This window comes from Rhipicephalus microplus, chromosome 8 (assembly GCF_043290135.1).
Source record: "Rhipicephalus microplus isolate Deutch F79 chromosome 8, USDA_Rmic, whole genome shotgun sequence".
NCBI lineage: Eukaryota > Metazoa > Arthropoda > Arachnida > Ixodida > Ixodidae > Rhipicephalus > Rhipicephalus microplus.
This window is the reverse complement of record NC_134707.1, coordinates 21063112-21079038: the sequence shown is the minus strand read 5'-3', so window position 1 is coordinate 21079038 and position 15927 is coordinate 21063112. Positions and strand designations below refer to the sequence as shown.

General features: G+C 44.0%; 1 protein-coding gene across 3 annotated transcripts; it reads right to left on the bottom strand.

Moving 5' to 3' along the window:
• Window positions 1-3956: 3956 nt before the first annotated feature.
• LOC119164239 (serine protease inhibitor swm-1) lies at window positions 3957-15915 on the bottom strand. 3 transcript variants are annotated; one of them, XM_075871268.1, is made up of 3 exons: window positions 15765-15915; window positions 8275-8587; window positions 3957-5055 (listed from the first exon to the last, which is right to left on the bottom strand). In XM_075871268.1, exons 1-3 carry the CDS (start codon window positions 15778-15780, stop codon window positions 4770-4772), a joined length of 615 nt encoding a protein of 204 aa, XP_075727383.1. In that variant the 5' UTR covers window positions 15781-15915; the 3' UTR covers window positions 3957-4769. The 3 variants fall into 3 exon arrangements, with proteins under 3 accessions (XP_075727383.1, XP_037272285.1, XP_075727384.1); XM_037416388.2 differs by lacking the exon at window positions 15765-15915 and adding an exon at window positions 14389-14612; XM_075871269.1 differs by lacking the exon at window positions 15765-15915 and adding an exon at window positions 10139-10341.
• Window positions 15916-15927: the final 12 nt, after the last annotated feature.

The following is a 15927-nucleotide window of genomic DNA, read 5'->3' as shown; positions in this document are numbered from 1 at the left end:
CTCCTGCTGGCACCGTGTTCAAGTGGGAGTGAGAATCACCACAGTCTCTTTTTGCGTCATCTCACGACGAGCAAAACAACCATTCATTGCTGATATAGAACGGCAAGATTGCAACCCCTCCCGCTTCAAGGCGATTATTGGCTCTCGTGTAATCACCTTGAAGGGGGAGCGGGTCACAAACTTGCCGCTGGTTCTATATCAGCAACGAACGGTTGTTTTCCTCGCCGCGAGATGCCGCGAAAAGAGACCATGGTTGCTCTCGCTTCCGCTTGAGCGCGCTGCTAGCAGCAGCCGGAGCGCGCAGGCCACACGTTCCCGTGTTCCCTTGCATATGAATTGACACTGTACGAAGACGTGCACTCCAGTGCACATGGCTCAGAGTGACTGCACTCCGAGGAGCCCCTTTGCGGCCGGCGCCGTCATGCGTAGAAGCTTAGAGGCGCATTGGCAGGCATACCAGCTGGCCATTAGCATCATGTCACTTTGGCGCTAGAGCACGCTGTTCTGCATTAGCCACAATAGCCGTAACATTGTAGTACAGTCGTGCACGATATGATGGTTATCGCGGAAGCGACGACCGGCCTTACGTCTCAGGGACCTAGAGGCAAGTTTCAGAACGGTGCAAATTAAAATTTGGTTTCCTTTCCCTTTTTGGCAGTTCTATGCTAGAAAAAACACTCCTAACACGTTCTTTACACCCTTTCTCTTTATTTTGAGTTTTCATTTCGTCGCGATCAAGTGTAATCTTCACGGGCTCTCATCTCTACAGGCGATTAAGAAATCGCTAAGGAAAGATGAGCTACAGCTGTTGATAGGCCTAATCAGCTCCCTCAGAGGGGAGTGATCGCAGCTTAAGGATCAGCAAAAAGAGGGAGTTAAGCTTTTGTGATAAAACCTTTCGTGGAAATATTATTCTGGGACGTGGCGCTGATGTCCTTGTTGGTTGACGCTCGCACGAAACGTTCAAATCGAGCTCGACTGTACTTGCGTCGCTGCAGTGCAGCAAGATCCGCTTGCTCGTGTACGCCTGCACCATATCGGTTTGATGCGCGGCCAGCCAGATGCAATGGCGTTCCGCGGAGCGTGCCAACGCTGAACTGGGTTCAACCCAAGAGCGGACGCCGTTTTTGTGATTACCGGATACTGAAAAACGGTGCTATTTTGTTGTCTGGATGTATGTTAGTCATAGTTAGCGGTGAGGGACAAAGTAATAGCGAAGGCGTTGACGAAGCATGCTGACCACATCAGACGAAGAGTCGTTTAGGGTTTGTGTTCAGTGACAGTTGCAGAGTGCTGCAATCCTTCGTAACGCGCGCTCACCAGGTCCTGCCCATTCGTTCGGCGCTGCACGTACGTGCAGTGTATTCAACCCACGGCAAGTACTGCTCCACTTAGTCCACCAGGACCAACATACAGTACGGTTGCAGTACTTAACGTTCGGTAACCACACGTCAGTGACCCTCTCGCCCTCACCAACCACAGTCACACGCTCGTACATCTCTTTTAAATCAGCAAGTGCTGTGTACACACTAGGATTTTTTTTATGAGTGCGGAACCATAAGAAACAAGCTTGTCGTTCATGTCAGCGGCACCGAAACAAACAAGGGCAAAAAAGAAGTACAGGATGAACACAGGCGCTTTTCATTAGTTGTCCTGACTTGTCTCGGCGATATGCTACAAGCTAGTCTACAGTGATTCAACAAGCCCATATTGGTACCCTGTGCATCCATGCACCTCGGATGGTGTGCCAACGCTCACATTAACTCGCTCAGTACAGGCCTTAATAATGCTTGCAATACTCAAAAGGGCCTGAAAATGAACGAAAGCCTTAAATAATATAATTACTACAAACAACGAACCAGTAGTGCAATAGGTTGGCTTGAAATTGCTAAAACGTTTGGAGGACGTGTAATTGACTCCACTGACGTGCGACAGAGGGGCACCACTGTTTCGCTGAGCGAACAAAGACGCTTTGTGGGCACTGCCTTACTAGATCCCACCACTTCAACAACCTACCTGGACTCGCTCCATATGACTCGTATTTCAACTTCTGAAAAAATCAGGAAGTCTAAAAACCACTGAAAAAGTAGCGCTCATGGCACACACAGAGTTTTCAAATCGACTAACATGATTCTACTCGAGCTGGGGAAAACATACACGCTTACCTGAAAGATAGGCGTCGTTGACGGTTTGGTAAACGAAGCAGTGATAAAACTACAAACGTAAATCGCAGGATCCCCTTTGAAAAAAGTTTCACATGTTTTACAGCAGTCAAGCAACTATTTATCGTAACTGAGTTTCGCGAAAAAAAATTCAAGTACAAAAGCAAGACACCTGGTCAAGCGCACTAATGAAGTACAAAAGCAAGACACCTAGACACAGCGCAAGGTGGACACAACGCTTCATTTTTTTCGCGCAACTCAGTTAAGATGGAATACCAACTCCTCCAGCAGTCTGTGCTTCTCAGCCATTTAGTTTTGTTAAGTTATAACGCCGTAGTTGAACTCATCATTTGGTCGCTTCTAAGCTCATCGAGAAATAACGACATTTACAATATAATCGCCAGATCGCACAATACACTGATCTGCTTACGTCATTTTTCACATTATTTTTTGGCATAGATGCACACTGTCGGCTTATCTGCGCAATGGTGCGTTCAAAAAGACGGCATTTAGCACATCGTCCAACCACTCTTGTTCTTGCTCACTGGTGTCAGACTCCATTTCATCCCAGGGTCAATAGTTGTATGACACCGACATCGAATTAGGTTAAAAAAAAATGCGCAGTTGTACAACACTGGCATAGAAGTATGTTTTGTAGCCAGTGTCTCGTATAAGTTAATCAGCCACTATTAAAACTGCTGATGACATGAACTCTTGCACAAGTCTTTCCTCGCTTCTAATTTACAACACACATAGCTGATTGAGCGAACCCTCATTACTCGCACGGAGCACTTGACATTTATTTACGGCGTATTTGTGTTCCTCAAATGGTATGCATGAAATGAAAACAAAATCCTCTATAATTTCAGCAACTCTCACTATAAATGTTAATCAGCAAGAATAAACTTGATATTCATTAATATTGCCGCGACAACTTGCTGTTATTGATTGCTCCATGTTGGAGTGCTTTAGTTACCATTCCCATGTTTTATTTCAGTCAATACGCTTGTCTGTAGTTGGCGCGTTGTTGATTATTTTTGCACCTCTCTGGCCAGGCTTGCTAGAACCCTTCTACAGGCAAGTATTTGACAGAATATTACGCCTTAAATGTTTAACGTTGCAGCATAGAAATCCATCTCAATGAGCACAGTTCATTTTTCTAATGTGTTCAGTTGTATACTTGCAACCTTCTTTCCAAATAATCCCGTTTTGTTACACTGGCAAGCCGGAAACTGTGTAAAATAGTTTCGGTGCAATTTGTGTAATTTTTTCCTCTATCTTATTGTACGTTGCAATTTATTCACTATTTTTCCTCTACTGCGCACTTTAATTCTGCAAGCCTTACACTGGCTCCTTGCAAATTCATTTGTTTAGTTTCTGAAAATATGTTGTCATAGTTCATTCAAGGCCAATGATAAACATATTACGACTTTACACCAACGCATGACAGTGTGATGTCATGAGTCGGTGCTCTGAATGAGCATCATTTGGTGTACGCTAAGCTGCTGCGAGTACTTGGATGTTGCCGCTCCAAATAGCTGGTGCTGGAAGGCGTTGGTTATCTCACTTCTGCGGCTGCTTCGAACGCTCTGCAATTTGTTCATTCGGCCAATATGGTTATTATTGTGTTCAGAGTCTAGCTTACAAACATACCAGTAGCTCGGGCAATGTCACCAGAAAGTTGACTGTTTAGGTTCTCGTTAGGGTACACATGATAATCTTCCTACCAGCGTGCCTAATATTTGAAGAGCTACTCAAAACGAGATTGTAAGAATTGGAAAAAATATAGCGCCATTCCGGAAGTAGTATTTTATTTACACTATCTCAGTATACCATAAAGTTTACAGTTCAAACAAGAACACCTCAACGCAGTAGCGGCACAACCTATGTTTAAAGACAGAAAACGTTATCTATGTTGACAGAGAAAGCATATTTAGTGCACTGTCGACACAAAGGAATCATACAGCGAAGTTGACTTTCTGACTCTACGAAGAAGCCATTCTAGAAATGATGGCTCAAACGGACGGTACCTAGGCACGCATTGCTTTGCACAAGGCACAAAACTTTTTTAAGGGTACTTTGTTCCCATACTCGCTTCGTATAAGAAGCGTATAGCTGTCGTGCTGCGTTCAAGGACGCTACCTTATGCAGATGATCCAGTGGCACACACTTCAGCGTCCTATGAGTGCTTACAGTTACGGTTTTATTACAGTACACAGTGCAGAAGTATGGCGCGAGTACCTATAAGAGCTGAAATACCTGGTTCCTGAGCCAACGTAAAAATCGTGGGTAATGCAAGGATTTGTCTAAACTTCAGCTTATTGACTTCATGTGGAGCCATTTCGTGGCAAGACAAAGTTTAGCATAAGTTTTCCAGTCCCACTTTTTCATTTTTACCTCTTTCTAACTTTCAAATTCAAGTCGGGTAACGAGGTTGACAGCAAGAAGTGCTTTTTTGCTATGCCTAAATCAAAACGAAACGTTCAACAAAGGTACAAGTACATTCGAAGCAGCAAGAATATACTCAGAAAAGTCACGATTTTAGCGCCACAGTTCCGACTTGTAAATATTTCAGGAAATCCTACGCTTACAATGGCTGCATTCTGACTAACGCCCGATGTTCACAAAGTATAGTTGCCCATAAAAGTCCTCGTATCTCTTAGGGCACATTAACGTGGGCACGCAGCGCATCAAGCCCCCTTCGTATAACTTGGCGAAGCCTTTGTGGCATACGCAGTCACCAGCATGACACTGTTTGATACAGTGCTTTGGCCGCAGGACGTCGCACCTTGGCTCGCAAGAGGAAACACACTGCTGATAACTTGAGTGTTGCGGGCACATGGGAGGGCATACCTTCGCAGACACGCACCCCCTCCTGACAGTCCTGCGGTCACTGAAAGGACACAGAAAGGTAATTCGATTTGGCGACAAGTGCATACAAATGCATTAACATTATCACATGAGGAGGAGGGGGGTAGATTGGGGCGTATTCCGAATGAATCACTCTCCGCGGCATTGCAACATTGATAAGCACTGTATCTGGCCCACTGCCCCAGCGTCGTTGGGGCAATCTTAAATTGATGTGACCATGGGAGATATTTTGGAATGTCCTTTCAGTGGACTTTCCATTGCAGCCGCCTTTGACTGACCGGAGATTAGCAAACAGGGTGCACCATGCTTTCGGTTGTTCTCCAGTGACGGGATTCTCACGTTAAAAAGCTGCCGCGACTTTCGGTACTGATCCGCTTTAGACCGTGCGAATCTCGATAATAGTCTGTGTAATCTGATTTCGTTGTCGCATTAGCCGTTGAATCAGCTGCGTAGAGCCATGTCTTGCGACTTCAGCAACGTAACGTGCTCTGATGACGCCAGACAGCAGTAGACATGCCCTCTGGTGGACAGATCCAAAGCAGCTCCACCTTATGTGCAATAACGCGTCTTGTGCTGTATCGCGAAAGTGACAGTCACACTGATCGTGATCGCCTCACAACATAGCCTCTGTTTAGGTTCTACACACTATCTCGTGCTGTTCACAATAAACTGTTCGCTCAACCTCTCACCCCCACTCGCATCTCGCCCTCTTATGCAGTTGCCCTAACATGAAGTGACTTTGCGAAGACAAAACGGTTGCCAAAGAATGATGATGACCACGTGAGCACCAGACGCGATGTTAATCATTAACCACGGCCTTATGCATAACTCGCTGGAAGGACTTGAGCTGATTGTCCTACCGTTGCCGTAACAGGAACAACCGACTCTTCAAGGTTAGGCAAATTGCTCTGTCGCATCCTAGTTCTTGTCATTGTCATGTATAGGATACTACTATTCGGTACTTATATTTGCTGTGAGTATCAGTAGTGATACTTGTGCTATCTTTTATCTTAGCCATCTGATATAATGTAGTCGGCCGACACTGTGCTTAAGCTTTGTTATTGGCATAACTTTTTACTCAGATGGTTGGTCACAGAAGAAATTGATCGTCAGCAAGACGAAAAGGAAAATTCACATGGACAAATGCTTACTAACAATTCAACCTTGATCAGAAAAAACAAATATGCAACCGAAAGTTTGCATTTTCTGTCTGACTCAAACATGGTCTGCACAATAGCTGTTATCCTGTGAGTGATTAAACGTGTGCTCCGTGTGAAAGTTATCATGCTTTCAATACCAGTTTGTGAGGTTTTCAGGCCCAGGAATAGTTTGCGATATGATACTGCGCCTTAGTTGTGGCCTCCTGATAATTCGAAACACCTGAGCCAGTTCAATGTAAAACCATCGCAGCAGATAATTTTGCTTACGTAAATAAGTCAATTTTGACGCAAAGGTGAAACAATGAACGTGATAGCAACAAATTGGAAGGTCATGCAAAGAATTGCAAGCAGATGTCACGCACAAATATTTCAGAAAACGTAATCACAGGTGCAGATTAACGCTAATGATTTATCACAAGCGGTACAGAATCTGCAAAACTTCCATAGCCTCTGTATGCCTAGCTGTGTCTCAAGAAGCTTTATCGCTGGCTATGAATACTCGTGCGCATGTTGTCATGTGAAGTTCGCGACTATGACAGGAATGATAGCGCAAATTCAGTTTCACCGAAAAGGTGAAGCAATAAATTAGATAGCGACAAAGTGCAATGTTATACAAAGTGTGGCTGGCAATTAACTCATTTAGATCCGATCTCGAGTAACTCTTTAAAATGCTAGTGTAAGAGGATACGGTTGCTCAATGTACAGTCTTGACAGCGTTTTTTCGTGTTGATAACACGGCCCGTAAAGGCTCCCGCCTGCTGGGGGCACGAGGCGCGCGCTGATTGTTGCCGCGCCAAAAGATTACCCTCTCCCCTTGCCTCTTGTTCGCTCACGAGATAAGCGTGCGCGCAGATGACCATGGCCGGAAAGGTGATATTCACTCCACAAAAAGAGGAGGCTAGCGCATTCTTCCCCGTATATATTGCATATGTGAATGACGGTGGCACTGGCGACAACGGCAAAAAGCCAGCCGCGACTGTTCCTCTAATTGATATGGTAGTAAATGTAAGGGTGCACGTTAAAGAACCTTAGGTGGTCAAAATTTCCAGTCTTCTACTACGGCTTCTCTCATATTCATATGGTGGTTTTGAGACGTTAAACCCCAGATATCAATTAATCAAGAAATAAAAGTAAGAAGTGTTACAGCAACAGCAGCGATTCAACCAACGCCTTTTATTTGAGTGGCCGAGAACCGCGACCAGGGGAATACTACGTCGGCAGAGCAAGCAATTTTTTGTCCACATTGCTAAAAAAAACTAAAACAAATGCAAGCAGGTTAACCAAGTGCTCTAAGAGAACTGAAACTAGTTAAGTAATGTAGAAAATTGCTCTGTTAGTCCGTGGTAAGCACTTTTAGTTTATTTTTTTATTTTTTATGCTACCACTTCCTTCTCTACTGCATTCGAGCCCTAAAGATATAAATAAACAAGTACTCGATGTGACGTTTCTTCGTTCTCACCGATGAGGCCTTGTGTGCTTGAAGAAAACTTGCTGTATAGCTTCCCCATCTCAAAATTCTATAGTCAGTGCGTGTTCAATTGTTTAAATTAAATAAAGGATGCCTATTTAATGGCTCGTTTCTAGGCTGTAGCCAAAGTTCTGACAAAGGAAACGAGTGAAAATACTACAAGGTTAACTACTTCTCATATTCTCGTATTTTGTCAGTTTGATGCTCCTTTGTTTTTATATGCCATGGCTGTTCTGTGTCTACGGTGTTTACCATTTCATCAACGGTATTGAACCAATTCACCAAGAGATGAGTTGTGGTAAAGGCACGATGTGAAAGCTATGGCAGCTCGAGCTACGGCGAGAAGCAGTTATGAACACAACGTTATTCAAGGCGGTAGAACCCCGGTGGAACACTTTTCACTCCTGATTTTCGCAACCTATTGGTGACGGCTGACACCAATTTGAGATTTTGTTTTTGCAAGGGCATTCATAGATTAAACTCATTCATTTAAATATGGTGATAAAAGCGACAAATTCGCTGACCTAAATAAAATTATATCGCGCAAGACAAGGTGAGTTCACAATATCGAGAAAGGCTTTGGTCCTGCAAGCACAGTGATGACGATACTCACATCACGAATCCCGGAGGACATGCGCAGCCGCGAACACAGTGCACGTAACAGAAGAAAGGAATGGGCCTGCCACAGGTCAGCGGGCAGTCCGTCTCGCACACGTTGAAGTCCATGCGCGGCAACGCCTTGCAGCTGTCGCAGTCCTCGTGCCTGATGCACTGGCCCCAAGCGTTGCGGACGAATCCACTCTTGCAGACGCACCAACGCCGAGCCCTCAGCAACGATGGCCTCGTGATCCGGGGGCTGCAGAATCGCTCTCTTCGTGGCATGAACCTCGTGGGTCTCTCGTTCCGGCCGCAAAGTCGAGGCCTCTCTGTGAAGTAAGAGGGGTGTAACAAGGTGACATTCGCAAAAAGTTGAAGTCAAATAAATAAGTGCAACACTAATCAAGATGTTATTTTTGTGTACAGCAACGATGCAGTAGTCTTAACGCCATACAAAGACCCGTCTTTAGCTGATAAAGCCCACGCATCCAAGGCGCTCTTTTGAAAGCGATGGCCAGATTCGCTTCAGCAAAAGTAAAAATAGAGCAACGAATACAACATGAGCTTGATTGATTGGTTGACTGATATGTGGGGTGTAACGTCCCAAAACAAACGTATGGTTATGAGAGACGCCGTAGTGGAGGGCTCCGGAAATTTCGACCCCTGGTGTTCTTCATCCTGCACCCAAATCTGAGCACACGGGCCTACAACACTTCCGCCTCCATCGGAAATGCAGCCGCCGCAGCCGGGATTTGATCCCGCAACCTGCGAGTCCGCAGCCGAGTACCTCAGCCACTACACCACCACGGCGGGGAAGTCTAACACGAGAGGGATGCGACTAATTTCTATGCGATAAATCACGTCACTCTACGACACTGTCATGACTGCATAGATACCCAAATTTGTGAAGTCATCATGCCGTAAGGAAAATGTTTTATAACTAAAAATAATCTTGGTGTCACAGGATGTCACCACATGACACTATCGTTAGGTCAAAGTTATGCCAATCTCGAAGGCACTGCAAAACCTCGCAAGGTATACAAAGCTTCAAATGCCTCTAATCGCTGAGGCTGTGCAGAGACGCGTTGCATTTTGCAAGTTTTTGGAGATGGAGCTGGAGGGAGGGCAGCTGGATTGGTCTATTCGACTGAGAAAAAACAGATTTCTTTGGCAGTCACTTGGGACACTTGAGACACTGTTTGTTAGGAACCATATGACATGACCTTTCTAACCACTTCCGTGTGACTGCCGAACTTGTCAGCTGTGTCTTGTATCAAGTATTCCGTAAGGCGGGACGCTGCTACGTCACTTCCGTGAAACACGTGTGCGTCAGCAGCAGATCTTGTTTCATCAGTGCGCTGAGTTACAAGCCTTTTGTTTTTATTAAGCCATTTTAGCTCAGCGCAGCAGTTAGCACGCCAGAGGCGATTTGTTTCAGATGACATGAGGATTGTACCTGTCGGTACGTGTCCTGCTAAGAGGACATCAGCTCACTTCACTTTATTGCTACAAAAATCGGTTCTCCGCGCGCCTTTAAATCTACGCATTTCGCGTCATGCACTCGGTATGGCACTGTTGCTTGTTTTAGATTTTGATTGATATGTGGGGTTTAACGTCCCAAAACCAGTATATGATTATGAGAGACGCCGTAGTGGAGGGCTCCGGAAATTTAGACCACCTGGGGTTCTTTAACGTGCACCCAAATCTGAGCACACCGGCCTTGTTGTTTTAGATTTTAAGAAAATCGGTCAACTTTTACTTGGTTTTATAAAGTTTTACATAGTGTGTTCCTGCCCTACTCGTACATAAGCAAAATTAAGTGGTCTCCTACTTCATTTTGGCACCACATACAAAAATACATTCATAAAGAGCGGACTCACCCTTAATTCCGTGCGGCTAAGCTACTGCGTTGATATCAGCGCCCAGTGCGGGTGTTGCGGCTTGAATGTCTATATTAAATGAACACCTCGAGTGTTTTCTTTTTGGTTATGAGGTTTAGGACCATGCCCTCATGCTGTGCATTGAGGACGAGTGTCCTTATTGTTGGGCTGCACCCTCCTCACCGTCCTTCTAAGGTTTGCGTATGGTATTACTTGTATATTTAAAGCATAACAATTTATCGTACCTGCAGTGCAAGCTAAATGAGTAGAGAGAGCACTTTCTAGATGTCTTCGCTAACTTTTGTGGTATTTTATGCAAGACACTAAATAGAGCCGTCATAGAGGATAATGCACATCAGTAAAACTTCTTATTCAGAACAATATTTAAGGCTGAATTCTCGTTTAGGGCGTCTCTTACAGATGCTTTCAGGGGTCCTCATACAGAAGCTTATAAGAGCTGAAATTTTGAGATGCTGACTAATGAGCACAAGCGCAGACAGCTAAGACACCTGGCAGGGGTTCAGACACTCGTTTCCAGGCTCACAAAACGACTTAATTGGCCGAACAAAAATGTATTTTCAAACGTTGGCGCCAGCAACGAATAGCGCTTTAGTTAGTTTTTTAGCACTTCATGTTGTACGAATATTCCTATAATGCGTTTTAAAAGTTTGAACTGGTATCCTCAGCTGCAGGTTTTCTGTGGTCAGACGAGACCACTGAGTAGCAAGGTAGCGAGGTACACTTTAATTCCATGTGCCCATTGTAGTCTACGACAACAACGAACTCACCCAATGGCATCTTTTTAAGCTGACCTGCTGCTTGCGGGTGCAGGTGTACTGCTGCGTTGACGTCAGTTCAATACACGATATAACAATGGAAGCAAGTTCTCCTTGAAGCTATAAATAGACGTGGTTTCCGTCACGCGCTGTATATGCTTTGCTTGTTTTAGTTTCAACATAGCTTGACGAACGTCTACTTGCGAAAATAAAATTTTACACAACGTGTGGTATCACAACTTCTGGCTAAATAGAACAAAGAGGTCTTTTCAGCATCAAACACACTGTTCAAAACTGCACAAAACTGTCAAGCTAAGTTGCTCAGTGGCATCATCAGATCCAGAAATACATCTGCATTGTGTTTCTAAAACTCTTACAGATGCTCACTAAGGAGTGCCAAGGTAACGCTGCAGTGAAGTGTTGTGCAGTAGGGAAAAGTTTATGGCGGAATATTAAAGTCATCATATTAAGCACAAGTGAAATGCAGACCTTCAGTAACAATGCTTCCGCAGAGTTTATCTTAGCCATAACGAACGGACAGAAAAAGCATTACTATAAACATATTTCAGCGATCAGAGTTATGCTTATGTTGAAGACATTCATGAGATATTAGTCCTCTTTCAAAAAAAAGTTTTTTACCGGTCCATTTGCAAAAAGCCGTTTTTTGTATGCAGAAGCAACAGACGAATGCCGATTGCACCTAACCTAAAGTCGACCTCTTTTATATCCTGCCTTCCAGACGTGAGCAGTTCATGTGTGCTTCAAAGATAAGCTAATTTATGTCACGCTATTAGGGCTTTATTACGAAGACTATGCAATATTACTTGTATACAAACTTCACACCTTATTAGCAAAGCCTTCTCGAACGAATAGGGCCATGATAATATTCATCACCATGACAAGTTAATATATTAAGCATATTCATCACAAAACTTGTGCACAAAAATGGGATTTTTTGTACATTCTTGTAAACTGAGAGACAGCTAAGCTGTTTGACCAGTATTCATCATAAACGAAGGTAAGGGCGTGCAACCTGCATGGGCAAATAAAAATAGAACACAGCAACATGAATGGTGACAGCTAACTTAGAGTGCAATGCGTCGGAAGAAAGAAGTACATGTAATGCTTATCTGTGCATGTGCAGACAGAGAGCACTGACTATCATTTCAGCCATCGTGATCTAGTATTTATTATGCTCTGTTCTTTTTCATTTCGTTCGTGCTTGCATGTTCCAGCTTTAAGAAGCACGTGAAAGCTATTTACATCGCATGGACTCGTTATCAGTACGGCTACTGGCTCGTTGAACAAGTGCGCTTACCTTTTATATGCTGTTCATGTCGTCTAAAGGCTTAACCGCTTACACGCGGTTTTTTTAGCGACAGCAGCCAACTTTCTCGGCCGATCTGTCGCGTCGCAACGGCTGCAACCACACGCCGGTGACAAAGTGTGAATGCTGCTATAATAAAAACTATCCCGTGCATAACCGTAAATTGAGAAAAGAAGACTACACGTAAGTCGATGACAAATTCCAAATTAGTTGCTGTCTTGTATGACAAAAGGAAGGCACAAAAACGTTTGACGACTTTCTCTTTTCGCAATCTAGTTGGCCACGATAGGGCACCCAGAAACGTGCGCCATGACGGCTACGGCACACTTCGCATGATGGTTTTACATTGCCGCAAGCGACTAAATTGTCCTTAGCTGTCATAAAACATCAAAAGAAACCTTCGATAACAAGATTTACGACAAAATACGATCGCTCTTTTACATTCCGCTTGAGATGCGGATATAAAGAAGGTGGTCAATACTTCGCATTCCTTAAAGTTCGCTGGCATAACAAGCATCGAGAACGAATTGCAATCGAAGCGAGAATTATGGAGACAGCCACACTGCCAAAAATCGTCAACTGATTTGCGGGTGACAAGCGATCTTTTCTAGTTTTCCAGAAATGCGCCACGAGAGGAGTGATGGCGACGGATGGGCCTTCGTGACAGCAAATTCTGTCGTACGTCACTGTCATTGCTCGCTGTCGCTTGAAGCTCGCGTGCATGCAGTTGAGCAATAAGATGTGGTAGTGTCATAGTTTTCATCAAACTACGTCTCATTGTCCCTCTTTGGCGTAGCCTAAATCATGTCCCAACATAAATTTAGGATACAAACTCAGTACGCTTGCAGGGTCTCTTAAGCATTTGCCTAAATGTTGACATGAAGGGGTATGCCATGCTGTTTCTTCGTTCGCTTTAGTAATAGCTTACGTAATTATATTCTTGCTTAGACATTCACTTCTTGTATCTCATTTACTCCTTACTCTAAATTCAGCACCGATCACCCGCAATTTCTTGAGAATACTTTCCACGGACTCCAAATTATTTTGCAGTGACACGAGTTTCGGGTCATCTGACTATGTGTCATGACTTCATTAGACTATGTGTACCAGTGTTGTCAACACCAACCGTCACTTTTATTTCTTTATGAGTCGTATAAAGCTTTCGCATGAACGACCACTACTTAATGTTTCAAGGAGCTCACGTCTTCAACAAAAAGGGGTCATATATTAAGGTAATTTGTTAAGCGGAACTTTTTCTGCGTTTTTTTTTGTGCTTTCGAAAGGACGCCACTGGCCTGTTTTCTTGCTTTTTCGTAATATCTCCCATTTCGTTTTGAGCTGTTTTCACACAGCCCGAACGGTGTCTCTTACGCAGTTCTCATTTTAACACGCAGTTACTCACTAGCTTTCGATGCACAAAAGAGGAATTTGAAAGTGAAGTATTATAACCCGCTGCATTTAACAAAATTTGATCGGCGAGTAGTATTTTTTAGGCGGGAAGTTTTTCGAAAGAAAAAAACACAATGGGAAGTTATCAATGCAACCAAGCATTGCAGCGCTTTAAGCAAAGAGCAAAAATTGTGAACCCTTTTAGGCTGTGCAAGTCCTCAATTGGAGCACTTTGTCCACTAGAGCTTGACGATATAACGTGGACAGTTTACCTTTGTCATAAGTGTAGACAGGGTTAATATCAGTTGATCCACGCATCTTTGGGCATTCGGTGAAGCAGCCATGGTATAGCACAAGAAATATCAACGTGCCAATAAATGCATTCCGTCCTCACCATTGGCTGGTGTTCAGGACAGTAATCACTAGACTTCAATATCGGTTCGAATTCCACAAGTGCATGGTTACGTATGGACCATTATTACGAGCTGGCTGACAAAGCAGTTGGAAAAAACTGTTACCGCTATCCAGTAAAAACTCACTTTTTCCTACTTATATTCGGTCGTGCTTTGCAATAACATGCATCTTTTTAATCTATTATAACGTCGATAACTTGTCATCTTAGGTTCAAAGCAAATGTGAGGATGCTGCCTTTGAAGTTTCGACAAATCGAGTTGCGATGTTTTCAGCTGCAACGTGCTAAAATAAGGGCCTTATGATGAAGTAACATAACTCGGAGCATTTTGAAGGTATGTACTTACGCAGCCTGCGAGCGGTTACAGACCCGATTAGGCAAATGAAAACAAGCGCCAACACTCCCCACTTCATCTCAATTTGTAATAATATGAAGTTCAACTATCCTCCCTCCGGACAACAGTGCCAAGTACTGAGGCTAACAAGTCACAACAACAGCTGGACTCATAGCGTTCATTGTTTCAGTAATGCGAGAGCTACATCTTGTTCTTCATGAGAACGATGCTTAAAGTTGCAGCCTAAAGTTTCAATGCGCATTACGCTTCCCTCGCACAATGGTAACCATGTTTTCCTCTTTCTTTGTAGAACAGGGCTGTGCACTGCTAAACAATGCAGAATATTCTTTTCGAAAACAGTCAGAACGGTAGGAGCATACAGCGTTTCTCCAACAATGCGGCCATTCGCAAAGCTCTCTACCCAATCGTCTCCTAACGTTCACATGTTCATTTTCATTTGGTTGCCAAAGCACAAATAGCTCACGTATTGTGACGTCATCAAGGCTGTGCGTCAGAACAAACTCAAACCCTATGGTAGGTCTAGTGACTTACAATTACATGAGTAACCTTACTGTCTTCTGTGGATATGACAACGTCTTCAGACCATAAGCGTTGTCTTCTGAGTTTTCCGGGGTTTTTTTTTCGCTGTGTGCAGTGTTGCGGTAATAGGAGCATGAGTTGTTTTCCATAAAGTACCTGTGTGCGATAGTGCTGGAAAAGAATTACCGTATTGGTTGTACTCCTTTACTAACTACCAGATCTGGTGGTGTGTTCTTTTTAGAAGGAAAGCGTGTGAGAGGCACTAGTGATCATCAATAAATGTGTGTAAGTTAAGCATGCGAGATATGACTGGCTTTTGTTCGTCATGCTTAAGAAACAAGATGGTGGTTCCCATGGGTAACTATAGAAGTACTATAAGAAAGGGCGGGGGTGTCAGGCCATGGAGGTTTTTGAGAGTGGTGGTATTTTTACTTCCAGTACTTTCAGCGTGCTTCGATCGATCGGGTGCGGTCACCCTTTCTTTTCGGGGACCAGCGGAAAGCTTGCCATTGTTCACGATATATTTTTTCCACAGCGTTTCATTTGCGATGAAGTAATATACATCATGAAAGTTTATTCGATCGCCGTAGCAGCCTCCCTTACGCCACCATTTAGTTGTGTTACGTCAGGTGACATGCTAACGAAATGAAGTGCTTGTATTGCTATGACATTCCTACTGGTTGCTATCGCATTCATTAGTCGTTTCAAAAAACTGTGTCTGGCTTCATAACTGAAGGTACAGGCCAAATGGGGTGCGTTGCTGTGGCGGAAGGGGGGTATAAAGGCTCAAGTACCTATTCTTACATAACCCTGAGGATCACATTGGCCCAAGTACCAGTCTTACATACCCTTTGCACCTGACATGGCGAAGCGACGCCCGGTGTGGTGTGTGAGGGCTTCAAAATCTTCTAGTTTCCTCGGGTCCGTGTTGACGCTTCTCACCAAACACCTCCTAGCGCAGATATTCCTGCGGGGAAGTCATCGGCTAAGGCTGCAAGATTTGAGAAGGAA

Excerpts from the sequence above, each read along its gene's own strand:
- LOC119164239 (XM_037416388.2), bottom strand. The coding sequence starts at position 14,455 with ATGAAGTGGGGAGTGTTGGCGCTTGTTTTCATTTGCCTAATCGGGTCT. Across the intron at positions 8,588-14,388 it reads TGTAACCGCTCGCAGGCTGC|AGAGGCCTCGACTTTGCGGC; the intron begins GTAAGTACATAC and ends CTTACTTCACAG. Across the intron at positions 5,056-8,274 it reads TGTCCTCCGGGATTCGTGAT|TGACCGCAGGACTGTCAGGA; the intron begins GTGAGTATCGTC and ends GTGTCCTTTCAG.